Source organism: Macrotis lagotis, chromosome 8 (assembly GCF_037893015.1).
Source record: "Macrotis lagotis isolate mMagLag1 chromosome 8, bilby.v1.9.chrom.fasta, whole genome shotgun sequence".
NCBI lineage: Eukaryota > Metazoa > Chordata > Mammalia > Peramelemorphia > Peramelidae > Macrotis > Macrotis lagotis.
The window spans coordinates 109,879,742-109,900,320 of record NC_133665.1 but is presented as its reverse complement, the minus strand read 5'-3'; the positions used below and the strand labels follow the sequence as shown (position 1 = coordinate 109,900,320).

Below are 20,579 nucleotides of genomic sequence, written 5' to 3'. Positions count from 1 at the left end.
GTGAGGACAATATAGATGCTTGCTATTATTATCCGAACCTATGATTGACTATATGATGAGGACAATATAGATTATTGCTATTATTATTTGAGCCTGTGATTGAAAAGCAAAGGGAGCTCAAGGACGCAATAAGTTTCTTACAAGCACATGCTCTGGGTGCTGATGAATCACCACCACAATCATCCTGGTAGCAGGTGGCAAAGCTACTTCCTCTTCTCTGGTTCCCTCTAGAAGAGGCCACCCAAAGGGTTCTTGAGCCTCTGGTTGACCTACCTGGGGTTGGCACCTGCCAGCTACTCTCTAGAAGGAAGGGGAGACAGGGAAGCCTACTCTGCCTCCCAGAGGAGAAGCAAGAATCTGGGGGAGGGGGGAAGAGCCCCAGAGTTAGAGCTACTTGAAAGGACTTAGTTTTCTCATCTGTAGAAAAAGGGTTTAGGTACCTTGTACTTTGTGCAATTTATTATATTTGTATATCCACACATGGGACGCTAGGTGGTGCCACAGTGCAGACTGCTGGGCCTGGAGTCAGGAAGACTCATCTTCTGGAGACCAAAACTGGCCTTAGAGTCCAGCTGGGTGACCCTGGGCAAGCCGCTTAACCCTGCCTCAGTTTCCTCATCTGTAAAATGAACTGGAGAAGGAAATGGCAAACCACTCCAATAGCTTTGCCAAGATAACCACCCCCAAAAGGTCACAAAGACTTGGACATGACTAAAAACAACTGTATATAAATACATGTGTATTTTATATCTATATATTATATACATATATTCACACATGTGTGTATCCATACACATATACCCATATATGTGAACTTATACATTTTATGTAAAAGAATATACTTTTATCAGTACTTGTTGTCAATCTCCATTAGAATGTAAGCTTCTTTTGAGCAGGGATAGTTTCATTTCTTTGGTCTTGTATCTATCTCTGGCACCTAACAACCTTCCTGGCACACAGTTGGTACCTAATAGTTACCTAATGAATGATTCGTTTCACCTAAATTCAGTTATGAAGGGAAGAAGTCAATAGTGGGACAACATCACAGAATGAGAGTCATAGTATTCAGATTGATTTAGAGGATCTGTCCTGCTCAGATCCCCATCAGAAATATCATATCCAGTTCTTGGGGACACTTTTTTTGGCAAGGCAATGGGGTTAAATGACTTGCTCAAGGTTATGCAGCTGTCTGAGATCACATTTGAACTCAGATCCTCCTGACCCATGCTCTATCCATTATACCACCCAGCTGCCCTTCTAGGCACTTTTTATAGACTTTGATAAGGGGGGGGCATCCAGAGAAGGGTAAGCAGGCTGATAAGGCGGCCTTGATCTGCGTTTTCTGCTTCCACTTGTTCCTGTCTCCATGACACTCACTCTTGGAATCTTTCTTCCCAACTTCCCTCAGCCTTTGTCCCACTGCAATTGCTTCCTCTGAGGCCATCACTGACTGCTGGCTCGGCCTGGGTCATCCTCGGCAGCTTTGGGGAAGTATGAATATCGTCCCCACCCGCGGATGCCATTCTCCTCCCAAGTCCTGGGCTCCTGGGCCGAAACACCAGGCTCTCTGTGTGATCCTGGGAGGGGCCCTTATTTTAATCATCTTCTTGTAGAGTGTGGGAGAGGGATGGAGGTGGAGTCGGCGCCTGAGGTCTCCGACACGAACACTCAGGTTTGTGTGTCCCGCTCAGTGTTTTGGGTTGGGTGGCAGCAGACGGTGAGGTGCTCAGGAAAGGGCCGTTAAGGTGGAATGGCCGGTGTCCACACGGGTGTCCTCACAGCATGGGGGTCCAGGGGTGCTAGCGGTGGCTCCCCGGGGGTGCCCCCGGGTCCGTCCTCTGTCCTTGGGTGTGGCCTAGGAGGGCCCCGGGCCTAGTGCAAGGCTAAGTCCTGAGGGACTCGGCGGCCAGGGGGCTTCGAAGCCGGCTTCCGGCCCAGGCCGGGCGGGTGCCCACGGCGGCGCCCGCCTCGCGGCTTCCCTCGTGGGGCAGAGAGCAAGCCCCGGGGGCAGGGGCGCCTCCCTCCCCTCCTCCTCCACCCTCCGGCGGGGCGGGGGAGGGGCGGCGCGGCCCCGCCCCCGAGGGCAGGACGGGGCGGGGCCCGGCGGGGGAGGGGCGCGGAGGGAGCGACTGCGGCACCGCCCGGCGGCTCGGAGCCCACATCCTGCCGCCGCCGCCGCCGCCGCCGCCGCCGCCCCGAGCCCGGCCCGCGGGGCCGCCCGCGCCCATGGCCCACCAGACCGGCATTCACGGTGAGCGCGCGGGGCCGCCGCGGGGCCCGGATGTGCCCGCGCGGCCCTCCCGCCCCCGCCCGCCCCCGCCCCCGCGGCCCTCCCGCCCCCGCGGCCCCGCCCGCCCCCGCGGCCCCTCCCCCCCGCGCGGCCCGCGCCCCCCCCAGCGTGGGAGCGCCCGCCCCGCGTGTCCGGGCCCGTGGGGGGGTGGAGGGCCCGACTCTGCGGCTGGCCCAGCCCCCATCCGCCCCCCGCGCCCTGTTTCCCGGGCCCCTGGCTGAACCCCTGAGTGACCCGCTGACCCGCTGACCCCGGCCCTTTGACCCCTCGAGGGTCCCGTGCCTCCGAGGGGCGGGGCGGGGCCGGGGCGCCGGATCCGGAAGGGCCACCTGCCTGTGGGAGGGGGCGCACCTCGCCGGCGCCCCCGGTGCCGGGCCCGGCCAGGCCGCTCCCCAGCGAGGCAGCCGGGCCCTGCTCAGGCCGGGGGGCTTCCCACCGCCCCCCGGACCTTCAGGGGTTGTGGGGCCCCGAGGCCTCCGGCGGCCTGACCCCGCACCCGGGCCGGCCCGGGCCTCTCGTGGGCTCCCGGCTCTGCCCTGTGTCCGGGCACGCCAGGCCCCTCCCCTCCCCCGCCTCCCCTGGGGACCCCAGGACCCGAGGGCGCCGAGCCTCAGTCCGCCCCCACCCCTGCTGTGGAACTGAGACTTGGGGCTGCCCCTTGGCGGGGTGCCCCCGAGCCCCCCGTGGCTCAGGTCTCGTGGGGCTTCAAGCCGGGGGGAGGGGCGGCTGATGAAGCTTTGGGGGCTGCGGTGGCCTCCAGACGGGCCTGGGAGGGGGAGACAGGGACGAGCCCCCCTATCCCAGCAGCCGCGGGGCATCTCTTCCTCCTCCCCCTCTTCCCGTTTCTTCTTTAGAAATTTGGCTTTCCGCCCTGTGGCAGTCTGTTCTTGCTCCAGTTGCCTTCTGACTCGGATCTTGGACCTTCCTTTCCATGAGGTCCTCCGCCTGCCTTTGCTCATCCTCATCCTCATCCTCATCCTCATCCTCATCCCCTCACAAACATATCAGGGGCTGAGAGCGGATCTGCCCATCCGTGAGTGCGCATTCCCTGAGGGATGTGCAGACTCGGGCCTCCTAAGCCCGAGCTCCCAAACTTAGCCTCACCAAAGAGAACAGTCACAGGTGCCACAGAAGATGAGAGCTTGAAAAGAACGGAGAGACAGTCCAGCTCATCTCCTCCCTCTGCCATCTTATGTAGGAGGAAATTGAAGTCTAAAGGCAGAAGCTTCACAGTGAGTTGGCGGCGGAGACAGATCTGGGACCTGGGTCTCCTGGGTCAGGACTTCCTGCTCTAAGGGCTTAAGGAGAGAGGAAATAAAGTGAATTGTGGAGATGATGAGGAAATCATTGGCCATCTCTTGGTCTTTCCTTTACTTCCCCCCTCCCCCCAGTTCTGGGCTTCTTGTTTCCTCTTACCAACTTTTTTACCTAACTTCTACCATTTAATATTTCTGTCCATTCCTATGTTCCAGCCCCTTCCTCCATCACCCCCCCCCCCATTAGGTCTGCCAGTCTCTGAACTCTCTTCAGGCTGATCCCTTGCGGGTCCAGCTCCCTGTGGAGGCAGTTGAGCCTGTAACCCAAGGAAGCTGTGCTGGGGCTTGGGGATGGGGCCCCATAAAACATTTATGGGGAAGGCTTAGCTCAGCTCCGGTGTCCTCTACTGGACCTGGATTATTGATGCGCTCTGACTGACTGGTGGGACAGGCCAGTAGGGGGAAGGGAATGAGATCAATAGCCTAGAAATATTGGGTAGGTTGGGGAGGCCAAGAGAAAAGGAGATGCTGAGAGGGCAATGGATTGGGAATGGGTTATTAAGTTTATTAACCAGCACTTATTAAAGTACTTCTATTTGGGGCAGCTAGGTGGCACAGTGGATAGAGCACCAGCCCTGGATTCTGGAGTACCTGAGTTCAAATACGGCCTCAGACACTTAATAATTACCTAGCTGTGTGGTCTTGGGCAAGCCACTTAACCCCATTGCCTTGCAAAAGAAAAACAAAACAAAACATAATGAAGTACTTCTATTCTAGGCCCTGAGTTAGGATCTGGTAGCATCCAGACAGTGGATGAAAGGATTTGGGAGGGAACAGATTAGGGATGGGACAGTGGAAAGGGCAGTGGAGGTCAGCACAATAAGGAGTGGAGATGTGGGAGATAGAGATTGGGGACTCTGGGAATTTGAGACAAGGTGGGACCTGGGAGGTCCAAAGATGGGGGGATCAGTGAGAAGGACCTAGGGAATGAATTCAAAGTCTAGGAAAAGATGGGGTCTGTAAATTAGGGATGAGTTCCTGGGGGAGACCAGGAGAAGGGAAAGGCTTATGAACTAAGGATGGGGACAGAACTAGAAAGACCTTGGGAATCAGTCATTGAGCTAATGAACAGAACAGGGCTTCGCGTCAAGAGGCTGAAGATTGGGGAGGCCAGTTGGGTAAGGATTGGAAGACTGGGAAGGCCTGAAGGAAGGGAACTGGCAGGGCATTTTCCCTTGTTCTTCCCCAGGAAAGAGGAAACAGTTACCTTTTTCCCCTCAACCTCTTATTTCTTTTTCCCCCCAAAGTTTTCTGTCCTGTCTAAATATGATGATAGTTAAATGGATTATCCTAGGGTTCAACTGGTCTAACCCAAGCTTTTTGCAGATGAGGAAACTGAGGCTCAGAGAGGGGAAGTGACAGACATTTGAACCCAGGTCCCCTGACTACACACATTCTGTATTTTTTCTGCAAGATGGTAGAAGCCAGTTCCTGATGAAACAGTCTACTTCCTAACAAGAACCAGCTAGGGAAGTAATGGGGTTGGCCCAGTGGCTGTATTTTTGGGGAAGTAACTCTAAAAAGCAAGGTAGACTTTTTTGTTAAGGGAAAAGAAATTTAAAACTTCCTCCACAAAATAAGAAGTACCAGGCAGGACTGGGGGTCTTGGAGAGCCAAAAGGAGCTGCCTCCCATTGTCCTGTGGATGGAAAGAGCTGGCCCCCGTTCCCCACCTTTCTTCTATAGCACTAGAGAAGCTCCACATAGAATATGGAAGATGGGGTTGGCTAGGACCCCTTACAGGTGGGGTTATCTGGAGGAGCTCCAGTGTCCTGTTCCCCCCCCCTCCATTTGGGGTTTGAGATCTAGGGATGTGACCCTGCTTGTTTATACCCCAGTGGACTGGCTCCTTGCCTAAGTATTAAAATACCCATTGACCTCAGCCCAAAAATGTGTGTACAGGATCACAGAGTCTGTTCCGTTTCTAGTTCATGCCAGAGACCCAAGGTCAAGATCTCAGCGCCAGACTTGGGGAAGCATATGTAGACCTGTCTGATACTCTTGAGAAGAGAAGTCAGGTCATCTGGTTTATCCCCCTGTCTCCAGGAAGCACAGCCTTCTTCCATCCTCTTCCTCCTTTCATGCCCCCACTCACCATTTTTCCAGGATGAGAAGTCCAGCTCTAACCCTGGTTCTCTCACCGTACTCCCTCGGGGCTTCTCCCGACTGGTTCTCTGCTGACCATAGCCTGCTTCTGCCCTCATTGGGTCTTCCTGAGACTGCTGGGGCACGCAGCACGTCTTCTGGAAGCTTGTGGAAGGAAGGCCTCATTCCCCAGACTAGCTGCCTTCCTCTGCACAGGTCCTGAGAGGGTCCCCTCTTCCAGGCAGCCAGCCCTGACTTACCTGAGGGACGAAGCAGCGTTCTGTCCCCTGTCGACCTCAAGATCCTACTGACACTGGAGCTCCTTTGGGGCCAAGCCATTTCTCTGAGCCTCTGGCTTGGTGTGGACAGCCTTCGACATCCTGGCAGTGCCCAGAGGGCAGGCATCTTGGCCAACAGCTCTGTGCTCTGCCAGCTTCATAGATGTGCTCCACTGGCGATTATGAACGTATACCTTTTGTTTGTTGGAATGGACTTACACATGTCATCACAGTAGTCATCTCATCTCATAGGTTGACACATCCCTGTATATTCATGCTTATTTGTATTGAACCCACTATTCCATACATTTAGCGTGCACAGACCACACAGACGAATGAATAAACATGTGCATGCACATGTGTGTTCATCCTTGTGTTTACCACACATGGAACCACATGCACCTGTTTGCATGAGTCATTTCTATAATTGGGTGTCCATGTGTGAATGAGTCTATGTTCTTGGACTAGAGAATGATGAACCCCTTTTCCCTCTTCTAGGAAGTGCTAATTGGGAAAGGGGCTACAGAGATGAGGAATTGGTGGGTCATGGGTAGAATCCTAACCTGAGGTCAGCACATTCAAGGGGCAAGGGAGTCATGTGTCAGCCCTGGGGCGTCTAGGCTGCGTGTAGGCAGGTGGAGGGGGCCAGTGTCTCCCAGACTCTCAAAGGGGCCACTTCTTTGGGAGGGATGGAGAAATTGTAGTGATGGCCATTAGGCAGGTGAAAGAACCAAGACTCAGGCCTGGGGGCAACCTGCCCTCAGATATGGTGGAGCATCTCCCCCTGCCTCTTTTCCTGAAGCTGTGATTGTTGTGGTGGGTGGAGGGGATCAGGTTTTGGGGGGGAGGACAAGCCCTCCCCTTCCCCCACGGGCTCCTTGTCACCCGAGCTGGCCCCCGGCCGTGCCTGCGACACCATCAGCTAAATTTGGGAGATTATGTTCAACTGGGTCCAGGATCAGGTTGCCTGAGTCACATGGCGGGGCTCTATTTAACTCGCCTCCAGGGCCTCCCCCCCCACCCCAACTCTGTTATATCCTGCTTCAGCCGACTCTTCAGGACCTGAGCCTCTGAATACATTCCCTTTCCCCCTGGTTCTTGCCTGACTGGTGTCTCTGACCATCATGTTTCTGGTTCTTGTAGCCACTCCTGAGTTGAAGGATTTCTTTGCCAAGGCTCGGAATGGATCTGTGAGGCTCATCAAAGTCGTCATTGAGGATGGTGAGTTTCTCTGGGGGGGGGGGGGAGGCAATATGCATGTCATGGGTTGTTGTCATACGCAGAGTATGCTCAGATTCTCCCTCCCCTAACTTTAAAGATAAGGAAACTGAAGCCCAGGGACAGCAAGGTACTGCCCAGAATGACCCAGCTGGTCAATGGAAGAGTCAGAATTCAGATCCAAGCTCCCTTGAGCCCAAAGTTCAACTTTTTCCTCCATACCTTTTTGTAGGGTGGTTGGTTGTGGAGTGAAGGGGAAGTAGAGTTCTCTTCCTGGCTATTTTGTTTATATTTGGGGGATCAGAGTGAAAATATAGGTGTCTCAGGGTTGGGGGCAAGACAGATTAGGATTGTTGATGGGGGCAAAGGAGAGAGGAAGTAGTGTGTGTGTGTGCATGTGTGTACATGTGCAAGGCTGTCATGGACCTGGAAAGGTCTACAGAGGACCATGTTTGTTCAAGCTGCTCCTTGGTGGGTGAATTTGGATTCTGTCATGGTCATGGCTTGGGTACAGAAGCAGCAGAGATCCAATGGGTCTTGCCTTCAAAGCTTGAGCCACAGAGAAGAATCGATCTTAGCCGTGGCCTCAGGAAGCTGACTATCCTATCTGGGGGACGTCAGGGACAACTAGAGGGGAAACACAAGCCCCAGAGCCTCTTCCTATAGGAGAAACTAATGTCAGAATAGTCAGGGAAGGCTTGATCTGGGCCCTAAAGGCTGGGTCTGCTTTAGAGATTCACAGAGATTGGGGTATTTTGGAATGATTCCCATATGTGCTTGGTAGAAATCTAGGGGTCTAGAAATGAAGCTAGAGAGGAAGGTCGGAATCACATCAAAATGTTTCCTAAATATTAGGCTGAGGGTTTGGGTCCTAATCTGCAAGGTTTTAGGGAGCCATTGAAGGTTCTTCAGCAGGAGATCAAAGCTGGACTTTGGGAAAGTTATTATTTGTTGCCCAGGATCCTTAGGTTCTAGTGGAATCCCTCCACTCTCCTCCCTTCCTAAATCGGCGTGTTTTCTGGGGTTGGGCCAGAGATGCAGGGTCAAGGGAGGGAATATTTAGGTAATCCTCACTTTGCACAATGACCCGTTTTTGAAAGGTCTTGTGTGAATGCAGCATCTATCAAATCCTCTTTTCTAAGCATTTTCTAAGAATTTCTTAGTTTTTATAAGTCAGATTTGGCTGCTCATAGACTAGACTCCAAGGGGAGCCCTCAACCCTTCATTTGTCTTTGCTATAAATGATGACCTCAGTACTTGGATTCACATATATCTTTGGGTCAACTGGGGACCTTCTCAGGCCCCAGAAAGCTGGATGAACCTCCTTCGTCAGTCCCACCTGTCTTCTTTGGGGGATAAGACTTCCAGGGTTAAGGGGGGTCAACTGTGGAGGATTGTAGAATGGGCTTTATTGTCAGGAGATCTCTGGGGCTGTCAGGTCATTTGGCTGGGTCTAACTGCTGCCTGCCCATTAGCTCTTTAGGGACCCCACTGGGCTGGGCCTCGGGCCCAGTAGGTCATTGGCGTCGGTCCCGAGGATGTTGGTGAGGCTGCTTGGCCAGCAGTGTTCTCGGATCTCAGTTGGCCCCTATTGGGAGGAGGGGGCAGGCTCCCTCTGGCTCCCCAGCATCTGATTTCAGCTTTCTGCCCCCCCCCCCAGGGACCCACCAACCCACTTGGGTATTGTTGACTTACATTTTCTGAGGGCAAGGGGTGAGAGGGAAGTTGGGGAGCAACCAGAGCACCTCAGGGTGCTTCTTTCAAAAAGGCGGGCGTCGATCAATCCAAGGACGGACTTTCTAATATCCAGAGCTGTCTGATGGTGAAATGGACTGCGTAAATATGAATTATGACTACTACTGAATTCCTCGTCCCTGGAGGCATCCAAGCAGATGTCTCTGAAGTCCCTCTGATTCCCCTTGGTTCTTTGACTCAAATTTGGCTCAAATCTAACCAAGATTGACCCAAAATTACCAAGGTGATTTTTCAAAAGGCATTTTAGGTTTGACCATGTCACCTCTTACTCAGAGAGCTCCCTGTTACCCCATGACAAATGTCAAGTCCTTCTGTTGGCCATTTGAAAGTCCTTCACAATAGGGCCACTCCCCCCACCTTTCCAGTCTTCCCTCCCTTCACAAACTGGGGTTCACAGCTTGGCCTGGTTGCAGCCCCTTGACCTTCTCCCCACATCTGTCTCCGCACTGGTTGCCCCCCTCTAACCCTAACTCTGCCCCCCCTTCCCCTTCCCTTCACCAGTTGGTTTCTCTGGCTTCCTTTACAATTCAGCTTAAGTCTCGGCCTTCCTGTCCCTCCCAGGGTGCCCTTCCCTCTGGAAGATTACTTTCCATTTTCTCTATCTACATCTTGACTGAACTTGGTTATTTACTCCCACTCCTTTTAGACTTGGAGCTCCCAAAGGCAGGGACCTTATTTTTCCTTTTTTATTCTTAGAACATAATAAGTACTTAAAAATGTTTTAAATTGAATTGAATCTCTTCAGTGTAACCAGAATAAAATAGACAATAACTAGATGGCAATTCTCTGGCCTTCCCTGGGTTATCTGAATCCCCCTGAATAAGCCATCCAGGCTGCTCCTATCATTTTCCTTTCCTATCTGGTATTCTGTCACTGTTTCATTTCATCTCGTTCCCCACCCTGCATTTCCTCTTCCTAACCCTCAACACTTCAGCCCTCACCCTGTGGTATCTCTGTCTGTCAGCTGTGTCCTGTCCACTGGATATCTGTCTCTCGTCTGTGCCAGGGCTATGTGAACTTGGGAGTTGGGAAGACCTGGGTTGGAATTCTGTGTTGGGACACTCACTAGCTGAATGACCGGTGGACAAGTTACTTGACCTCTATGGGCCCCAATCTTTCTATCAGTAAAATGGGGATAATAATGCTTGCAACGTTCCTGTCTCAGAGTTATTGGGAGAGTTTTGTGGGTGAATGTAAAACCCTTGACAAATCTTAACCTGCTATAGAAATGTCAGTTACTCCTCATTATCTGATTATAATAATTAGAATACCCACTTTGTTCTCCCAGATGTTGTCTGAGCGTCTGTTGTTATTATTGCAACAATTAGAATACCAACTTTCTTCTTCCAGATATATTGACTGAGGATTCCAGAGGAAGGTGGAAATGATGGTGGTCCTTCCAAAGTCACACCTTGCTGGGCACGGGGTGGGCTTGTCAGGAGGGACATCAGGAGACCTGAGTGACATTTTTCCATTTAATTCAGCAAGTCTTAAGCACCTACTATGTAGAGGCCCTATTGCTGGACTATCCTTAGAGCTTATATTTCCCTGGGGTTGAGGGGAGATATGACATAAGGTACCTGCCACTTATTCTACTGATATTATCTCATTTTACCTTCATAGCAACCCTGGAAGGCAGATGCTCTTGTTCTTCCCATTTTACAGTTGAGGAAACTGAGGCAAACAGAAGTTAAGTGACTCCTCTGAGTCACACAGATAGTAAATGTCTGAGGTTGGATTTGAACTCAGTTTTTCCTGATTATCAGCCTATATTAGAGTAGACTACAAGATAGAAAGTGATGGAGATGAAAAAAAGTTTCAAAAAATTTTAAGAATATTTGTGAAGGTTTGGGTCAGGGAACTAGTCAAGATTGAAGGAACGAGGTGGCATCTGACCGGTTCTTGCTTGCATGATGAATGTTGGGGACAGAGATCAGCTGGGAGCCAGCTGGCTGGATGTTAGATTTGGGGAACTCCTGGATTTCTAGCTTGAGTGGAGCCTAGGGTGGATGAGGGACATAATGTGAAAACAAGGCTAGAAGGGAATGCAAAGGTCTGAGTGGACAGAATCTTCAGTGTCAGACTGAGAAGTTTTTTTTTCATTTTTGTTTTTGCTTTTGAAACAGAGGAACGGCAAAGTTATTCCCAAGACACAGGTCTTAGGAAGGTTATTTTGGCAGTTCAGAATAGACAGGTAAAGGTTAGAGCCTTTGTTAAGGACTTCCTGTATACTGGACACCATCCTAGGGAATACAAAGAAAAAGCCAATGATGCAGACCTTGTCTTCACAGTCAAATGGGGGAAGACAGTACATAAAGGATTATTTTATGTAATCCTTTAATTTAGCCTTTGGAGTTTAAGTAGATCTGGGGAAATGGAAGCCTGGTCCAAGCAACATAACTATGTAAGGCAAATGTTTGCCTCTCAGAGCCCAGGAAGGTTCCAGAATCAGAGTGCAGGTTTCTGATGGGAAGGATGTGGGCCTGAAGGCCAGAGAAGGGGAGAAAGAGCCAATATTGAGACCAGTAAGACTTGGGTTCAAATCTTGCTTGGACATATGCTGGTAGCCCTTCTCCAAGGCTAGGAGTTGCATGGGAAAATGTTAGCTTGCCTTGATAGTCTCTTTTTTCTCTATCTTAAGCAGATCTCAGGCCTGATCTCTATAACAAATTGGAGAAGGGGTGCCAGTTGGATGGCCACTAGGCTAGCTTTTTAGTTCCTTTCAGCCCTGATGTTGTGATTCTTGGGTCCAGCCTGACATTTTGGGGAGGAGGGTCTGGGGCTGGGGGTGGGCTCTAAGGCAAGGTCCTGCTCAAGGGACTAACCCCGCCATGTGCTCCCAGAACAGCTCGTGCTAGGCGCCTTCAGAGAGCCAGCCCAAGGATGGGAACAAGACTACGATGCCAGCATCTTGCCTCTCTTGGATGAGGGCCAACCCTGCTACATCCTGTACCGGCTAGACTCCCACAATGCTCAAGGTTTTCAGTGGATCTTCATCGCCTGGTCCCCCGACAGCTCTCCGGTAAGCAGCCCCCTTTTTCCTGCCCCACTAATACACATGCAGAACCAGGGCCCATGAGATTGTCCCAGGGCAGGAGTGGGGCCTGGGGCTGTGTGAGCTGAGAGGTGGGCAGCATCTTCCTCCTGATCTTGCAAGTGAACATTTCTTAGACCAGAGACCTGAGCAGGGAAGCACCTGGAACCTGCCTTCAAAGAGTTTATGTCTCCAGACAAGATATGGGCCAGCCCTTAGATCTGAGCAGCTAAGAGAGGTCCAAGCTCCAGGGAGCCTCTGGTCCAAGAGAGGAGACACCACCAGCTCCACAGGCACCTCTGAGATGGACCCTCTTTCCCCAGGTTCGACTGAAGATGCTTTATGCAGCCACAAGAGCCACGGTGAAGAAGGAGTTTGGGGGGGGCCACATCAAGGATGAGCTCTTTGGGACAGTGAAGGTAGGTTAGTTTTTCCATTTCCCCCTCCCCCCAGCATCCTATGGTATTGGGTAGAAGGGATCTGTGAGTGTCTGGAGCTCAGCACTGGCTTGATCCCTGGTTCCACCACATCCTTAGCTACTGGGGCTAGCCCCGTCCCCCCACCCTTTGTGCTAATAACACATGATCTAGCGTGGGGCTGTTCAGTTCCTGGCCTTTCCCTGATATCCATTCATCAGTAAACATTTATTAAGCTTCTGCTGTGTCCTGTGTTCAGGATCCAAGTACAAGAGTGACTTCTTTCAGGGAGCTTATATTCTCTCAGGTTGGTGGTTGTGGTCCCCATTTGACAGATAAGGAAGTTGAGGCCCAGAAAGGCATTGAGGCCCAGACTCTTAGAGCTGAAAGGGGTCTCAGTGACCAACTCTTACTTCTGGATCATAGACCTGACAATCATCCAGCCTTTGCTTGAAGGCCTCTTGTGAAGGGGAAGCTTCCATGTGCCGAGGTAGCCCCTCCTGCTTTGAGATACTCATTAAGAAGTTTTTCTTGAAGGGAAGTTTAAATTTGCTTCTCTCTGCAACTTCCAATTTGAATTTAATTCAATTTAGTAAACATTTATTGAGCACCCACTAAATGTAGGGATGCAAGTAAGACAAAGCAAGAAAGGTCCTGCCCTCCAGGAGCTTACAATTGAATGGGGAAACACAACACTCCCAAAGAGACTGTAAAACCAGAAAGCAGGGGAACCAGAGGGACAATATTGGGGGCCCAGTATGTCTTGTAATAAGTGTGAAAGTTGTTATTCCATAATTAATGAAAGGGGTCAGAGGCACTCTTCATTGAACTTCAGCTTTTACTGGCCCTTGGAAGAGTAATAAGAAAGAATAAACATTATAATTAAAGTTGGATGTATTCTGTGAGAGACCTGGGGAGTGTGATTGATTATGCTGCTCTGGACAAAGAGATTCTTTTTGTTGTGGTTCATGCTTTCTTAAAAAGGACCATGACAAGGGGCAGCTAGGTGTCGTAGTGGATAAAGTCAGGAGTACCTGGGTTCAAATCTCAGATACTTAATAATTCCCTAGCTGTGTGGCCTTGGGCAAGCCACTTAACCCCATTTGCCTTGCAAAAACCTTTAAAAAAAAAAAAAGACCATGACATCAGGGAGGTGATGTAATGACATGCAAACTATTGGATTTAAGTAAAGTAGGACTATGCAAAGTCACCATTATGTCACTCATGGACAAAGAGAGACTATCTCAAGCCAGAACACTCCCAACCTTGGGCCGTGTAAATTGGAATTCGACTTAATTTAAATTCTTTGTAAAGTTCTCTAGTTGGGTGGGACAACAACTCCTAGCTTTCTTCTCATCATAGGTCCTGCCTTTCACAAAAAAAAGCTTTGAACTACTCTGTCAATGAGAAAGGAATTGATCATTTCTCTCACCAGCAGTTTCTTCTAGTATTATCTTCCAGGGCCACACAGACCAGATTAAATCTTTCTCCCGGGGTGGCTAGGTGGTGCAGTGGGCAAGCCACTTAACCCCATTGCCTTGCAAAAACAAAACAAAACCTAAATCTTTCTCCCATAATAGGTGTCCCAAGGGTCTGAATGTAATTGTATTATTCCCCCCTGCCACTGATATTATTACCATGAAACATCCCCAGTTGCTTCAGCTAAACCTTCACTTTCCTCCTTAACCCTCCCTCCAAACTGACCCCAGTACTGCAGGTATGACATGACCTCTGGTTATCTTCTCTTTGACCTCTCTTAGAGCAGCCTAGAAACCCGTTCATTTCTTGTGTTCAGGTAGAGAAGTTGACTGGCCCTTCAACCCTCTGGCTCTGGCCTTTATGTGACCACGGTCCAACCCTGGCTTGGCCTTGATAAATTGACTTATTTGAAGCCAAGTGAGATATTTGATACTTTTTCTTCAATAAACTTCTTCCCAAGTTCAGCCCAACTTCTAAGTCCATGGAGCTCTTCTGGATATTGATAATAAATAATTAATGCTTGTGGATTGATTGATCACACAGTCAGATGAGAATCTGGATCTTCCAACATCCAGCCCAGGACTTTTTCCATTTCTTAAAAAATAAACAGGAATGAGGAAGAATAAACAGAGAGAAAGTTGAAAGACAGGAATGCACATATGATGTGGCTGTTTGAGGGGATCAATTTAAGTTTGCTCTAAAGAAAGATTTCCTAAAAATTAGAGCTTGGAAGAAGTAGGGTGGGCTGGCTTTACCTGGTAGGCCCAGCTGTCTGGAGGTCTTCATCAGAGGCTAGATGATGAGGGGAGGTGGGGGAGGGAAGAATCACGGGACCTCTTTTCCCAGTGTGTCTAGCCCTTGACCTTGACCGCCATTTTCCAGAATCCCCCTGATTGGAGTGGTTCTGGTGGGGCTCCCCGGGGTGCCACCAGGGGGCAGCAGAGGCCCGTGTTCTCTCACCTTGGAGGGGGCTCTCCTGCTGCTTCCTTGACTGCCCGGGGCCCAGCCTGGATTATGACTTATGGACATAAAACACACAACTTAGAGCTCAGGTGCCCCTCAGAGAACCTCTCCTTTGATAGTGGGGAGATTGAGGCACAGGGAGAAGAAATCATATTAACTGCAAAGGGGTACAGTAGAGAGAATGGATTTGAGATGAAAAGACCTGGGTTCAAATTTTGGCTCTGTCACTCTGAGGCTGTCAGTTGGACAGTAGGCATTGATTAAGTACCCACTGTATGCTGAATATCGAAGAAACAGTCCCTGCTCTGAAGCTGGCATTGATGTAATGTTCTGTGTAGCTCATTTTTTATCCTCCCAGTGACCCTGTGGGGGTAGACCATTGGTGTCCCCATTTTTAATAAACTGAGACAGAGAGATTAAGTGATTTACTTGGAGTCCTGTGGCTGGTGTGTGAAGCTAGACTTGAACTTGTGTCTTACGGCTTGTTCCCCTGGGCCACTGAGACTCCCATGTCTTGAGCACTTTCAGGATTACAAAGCACTTGCCTCATGACATTCCAGTGAGCTTTAATGCCAGTGTTATTTATTGCTTCCATTTTGAAGAGGTGGAGACTGAGGGGAGAAGGGAAGGGATGTGGAAGGGGTGTGAGTCCTTGGGGGGGGGGGGGGGCAGTCCTGTGGAGGGAGGCGTGAGTCCTTCTGGGGGGGCCAGCTTTCAGCCCCTCTCCCCTCTCATAAGGCTATCTTCCTTCAGGATGACCTCTCCTTCAGTGGCTACCAGAAACATGTGTCATCCTGCGCTGCCCCAGCCCCACTGACCTTGGCGGAAAGGGAGCTCCAGCAGATCCGGATCAATGAGGTATGGCCTTCAGACAGGGAGCAGAGAAGGGCCCATCCCTGAGGGGCAGGCGCAGATCAGGACTTGTGCCTGCTAAGCCTCGGGGTCTCCATGGAGAAAGACTCTTCCCAGTTCCCCCCAGCCCTCCTGTGGGTAAGCCTGGACAGAGTCTTGTCTCTCGTTTTGGAGAGAAGGTGCCTGGGGCACAGAAATATCCCAGCTCAGAGCAGGGAATTGGTCCAAGGGGGAGCTCTCACAGAAGTCTCCCATCTCTAGCCAGGAAGCCCCCCCCAAAACTGTGGTGTTTATTAACATTCTAGAGGGGCTGAGTCTAGAACTCAGGGATCCTGGCTCCAGTCTAGGCAGACCCTGACCCCTCTGGCTGCAGAGGGTCTTACAAAGCAGTCTTGGACTGCTGGGGACAGATGGGGAGAGGGCTTCAGGGTTAACGACAAACCCCTTTCTAGAACACATGAGCTTTCAAGTAGGGGCTTGCTCTAGTTAATGAGACCTTCCCAGCTTCTCCTGGGACAGGCAGAACTCACCCAAGGGGGTGACGGGGTAAGTATGGATATCTGAGTATAAGTATGAGCATCTAAGTGTGTGTGACTATAAGTGTGAGTGTATGTGTATATATTTTTGAGTGTGTGTGGATGTGAGTGTATGTATGAGAGTGTGTGTGTGTGTGTGTGTGTGTGTGTGTGTGGTGGGGAGTGAATAGAGCTGGCTGCTCTCAAGAATTTCAGGCCTTCAGCCTGTGGGTTGGGTGTTGTGTGTGGGGGTCTCCTTGCACTTGTCCTGAACCCAAACCACACTTCTTAGGGGTGGTCCCTGGGGGGATTAGTAATCAGGCCCAGCTTGGACTCGATGTCTTGCTGAAGCCCCTGCTCACAGGGGATTCTGTGATCTTTTCAATGCCAGTAGCCTAGCTTCCCCAGAGAAGGAGGAGGGAGCCGGCTCCTAAACCCTGGATAGTCTCAGGCTTCCCCCATTTTTGCCTTCACATCCCAGACCTTCCTCCCCTCTGCCCTGCCCAGCTCAGCCCTTTCATCTGGGTCTGGGGTATGTTCTGAGAGCATCTCTCTGAAAGCTGATCCTGGGGTGGACCCAGACCCACAGCTGGGAGGGAACCCCCCCGGCTGGGCTGGGAGTGAGCCAACCCGGCCGGGCTGGGAGGGAGGCCCCTGGCCAGACTGGGAGCAAGCCCCCCCTGGCTGGGCTGGGATTTGACCTCTGGGTGGTGAGTGGATGGGGTTGGTGCTTAGACCAGGCTCAGGGCTTCCTGGGCAGTGACCGGGGAGGCAGGGGGTGGGGCTCCAGGCTCACCCCGCTCCCTTTCTCATGTCGTCTAGGTGAAGACAGAGATCAGTGTGGAGAGCAAGCACCAGACCCTGCAGGGCCTTGCCTTCCCCCTGCAGCCCGAAGCCCAACAAGCCATCCTACAGCTAAAACAGAAGAAAATCAACTATATCCAGCTGGTGAGCCCCCCCCCAATTCCTCAGGCTTTGAGGACCCTTCAGCACCTCTGGAGATCCCTCCTGCATCCATGCTCACCTCCCAAGACTGATTGTCTCATAGGAGCATTTTCCTCTTGAAGGACCTTTTTAGAGACTGTCCCCTGGGGTAGAGATTCCCTTGGGGGAGAATTTCTCTTATAAAGGTCATGCCCTCAGAACATGATTTCTGTGATAAAAGAGCTTCCCTTATAAAGGCAGATCCCTTGTTGAAGGGAGAAGAAGGGGGGGATCCTTGTAATAAGAGTCTCTGGAAGAATTTCTGCCTAGAGGAGCCCCCCCTCATTAGAGGAGCACCCCTAATTAGAAGAGCATCCCTTATTAGGGGAGTCTTGGCTACCATTTTATCCATTGCTCCCACTTTATAAATGCTTCCAACAAAAATGTCAGCTTGAGTCTAATGATCCCTGTAAGATAACTTCTGCAGGAATTGTGGTTACCCTCATATTTGTTGATGAGGAAACTGAGGCTCGGGGAGATGTGACCTGCCCAAGGTCACATAAACTGTACACTGATTCTCAAAAGGTGTGCACCTGATGGTTCTGCAGGTCATGTCACATGGGCCGTGAGTGTTACCTGCCATTGTCCGCACATATGAGGGTTACAGGATTGTTTGGGTCACAGTGGGCAAAACTGTTTGTAAATCATTGAGCTAGTGAGTGTCCAAGGTTGCCCTTGAACCCAGGTCTCCCCTGGCTGCCCCACCCTGACCTCTCTGACTTCTACTCTTCCCTTAGAGCCATTTTCCCCATAGGGGACTGCCCTTACAGAGAGGTATTTCCCCTGCCAAGGTCTTGACCTTATGGAGAAATTGCTTATATTTCCCCAGTAAAGGAGCTGCTTCTTATAGGGATCTTGGGGATCCCCAGATTTTCCCTTAGAGAGATGCTGCCCCATGGCCAGTTTTCTCCAGGGGTGCAGTAGTCTCCATAAAGGTCAGGGGAGGGAGGTTCTGGCTGGGTTCTTGGGACACCAGGATCCAGCCCTGCCTTGACAGGGGTTGCTGTCCCCAGAAACTGGACCTGGAGCGGGAAACCATTGAGCTGGTCCACACGAACCCCACAGAATTGGCGGACCTGCCCAAGAGAGTGCCCCAGGACTCTGCTCGCTACCACTTCTTCCTTTACAAGCACTCTCATGAAGGAGACTATCTGGAGTCTGTGGGTGAGCTAGGGCTTAGTATTGGGGGCAAAGCCCAGGGAACCAGGACTCTGGTGAGGTCTATGGCAGCACCTAGGACCTTCGAGTTGGGGTGGAGGGGGAGAGGGAGGGAGGAGGGTGGGGTGGGGGTTCATGGGCAGGGCTTCAAGGTAGTCTGTGTGCTCCACTCTGACCCCCAAATCTCCATTTGCCCCCTGCCTACAGTCTTCATCTATTCCATGCCTGGATACAAGTGTAGTATTAAGGAACGGATGCTTTACTCCAGCTGTAAAAGTCGCCTCCTGGACTCCGTAGAGCAGGACTTCCAGTTGGAGATTACCAAGAAGGTGAGTGGGGGGGTGGGCCTTAATGGGGCCTCTAGAACTGGACAAGACCCTGGGATCCTCCTTCCTTCACCATCCATGCCGTACCATCCTAGACTGTATTAAGGATCTCCTGCCTCCAGCTCCCGAAGGACTCTTAGGTCAGGAACAGCTCGGAGATTCTGGACACTTGGATTGTAACCAGGCTCTGCCATTAGCTTGCTAATAGAAATGCAGGCAGATGAATTCCCCTGCCCAGGTCTCAGGTTGCTTACCTGAGTAGTGGGAGAATTGGATTAGTTGGTCCTTCTTGTAATTGACTTCCTAGGATGTAGCTCATCCCTATGAGGGAGGCAGGGCAAAGAGAGTAGCCCTGTTTTACAAGTGTTAGTGAGGCTAAGGGATTTGCCCAGGGTCGAATGTGTGTAAGTAAGAGAGGCAGGATTAGAACCCAGGACTCACTCTGTAGTCCACTGGCCTATGAAGGATTTAGGGCAGGATTGTCATGGGACTGAGTCAACCTTGAACCCTGAACATGCCTGGTTCATCATTTGGGGCTATTCCTTTCTCTGTCCCCCACTCTCCCACACCCCGGAACCATTCTCTCCCTGGGTCAGAAGGACGTAGGCTCCAAGGGTTCAGATATCAGGATTCTGGGGTTATTGATTTGTGGGTAGGAGAATATAAGGTCACTGTGGAAGGTAGAAATTCTCCAGGGTCAGGGTGGGGGGCTTGAGGAAAAAGAGGGCCAAATCTGGGCTGACAGACAGGGGCTGGGGTACTCCCCTCCCCACAACAGGCAATGTTCAAACCATAGACCCTTGCGCATTCTGGGCCTCCTAGTCTTCAGAGGGGTGACCTGGGGGCAGGAGGGTCAGTCCACTTTAAAGCCCCCTCCCTACTCTTCCCAGATGGAGATTGATGACGGGGCAGAACTGACGGCAGAATTCCTGTATGATGAAGTCCACCCCAAACAGCACGCCTTCAAGCAGGCCTTTGCTAAGCCCAAGGGCCCAGTGGGCAAGAGAGGCCAGAAACGGCTGATCCGGGGCCCTGGAGAGAATGGGGATGAGAGCTAAGGAAGGGCTCCGGCCCCTGTCACCATTGTCTGCCGCAGGCTGAGCCGGACCGGGCTGAGAACTGTTGAGCGTCCTGGATTGCAGTGACCCGGGCTCAGTCCTCTTCACCTCTTAACCTGGAGAGACCCCTTCCCCAGGAGTTACTGTGTGTTTGGTCTTTCTTTTTCTCTCTTCCTCTTTTTCTCTCTCTCTTCCCACTGTCAGCCCTGAGGGAGGTGTGTGAATTCTGTAAGCCCCAGCTTCACTCTCCTGGCTCTCTCCTCACCTGCCCTTATTTCCAGAGGCTCACCTCAGCGTCCACTAAGGTCCCCCTCCTCCCAATGACTGTGCCTGTTGAGCTAACACCCACTACTGGGTCCTGCAGGCCCCACTCACCCTGTTTTGGTCACCCAGTTCCCCTCCCTGTACTCTACATTCTCATTCCCACATCTCCATCTTTATACATCCCCGTGACCTCCATCCTCGTCCTGAGCCTCACCTGCCCAGTCTGGGAGGAGAGGGCCAGGCTTTTTTTTTTTTGAGGTGGGAGACAGCATACCCAGTTTTGAGGAGGAGATGGGTGGAGGTTGGGGAGTGGAAAGGGCTGCATCAGGGGAGAGGAGAGGGCTTCAGCTAGGACCGAGCCCGACAACCTTCTAAGACCCCTCCAGGGGGCCAGTGAGCCAGGGTGTACCATGGAAGTGGATCAGGGCTGAGCTGGGCCGGCAGGTGTGGGAGGAACTGAGGGCAGGCAGGACTTACTGGCCTGAATGCTGTATTTTCTAAGGAGTAAAGTATTTTTAAATCAAAGCCTCTGTTGGCTCTTCAGAGGGCACCTTTCCTGGCAGGGGTGAGGCACCACCTTTCTTTAAAG

At 51.5% G+C, this 20,579-nt stretch overlaps 1 protein-coding gene across 6 annotated transcripts; it reads left to right on the top strand.

Annotated features, from left to right (window-relative positions):
• Positions 1-1,542: 1,542 nt before the first annotated feature.
• TWF2 (twinfilin actin binding protein 2) lies at positions 1,543-20,515 on the top strand. 6 transcript variants are annotated; one of them, XM_074198121.1, is made up of 9 exons: positions 1,543-1,672; positions 3,145-7,189; positions 11,785-11,963; positions 12,299-12,394; positions 15,587-15,691; positions 17,023-17,148; positions 18,198-18,348; positions 18,550-18,671; positions 19,559-20,515. In XM_074198121.1, the coding sequence occupies exons 2-9, from the start codon at positions 7,093-7,095 to the stop codon at positions 19,724-19,726; spliced, it is 1,044 nt and encodes a 347-aa protein (XP_074054222.1). In that variant the 5' UTR covers positions 1,543-1,672; positions 3,145-7,092; the 3' UTR covers positions 19,727-20,515. The 6 variants fall into 6 exon arrangements, with proteins under 6 accessions (XP_074054222.1, XP_074054224.1, XP_074054219.1 ...); XM_074198123.1 differs by having other exon boundaries at positions 1,545-1,672; positions 7,112-7,189; positions 11,790-11,963; XM_074198118.1 differs by lacking the exon at positions 1,543-1,672 and adding an exon at positions 2,158-2,251 and having other exon boundaries at positions 7,112-7,189.
• The last annotated feature ends 64 nt before the right edge of the window (positions 20,516-20,579 follow it).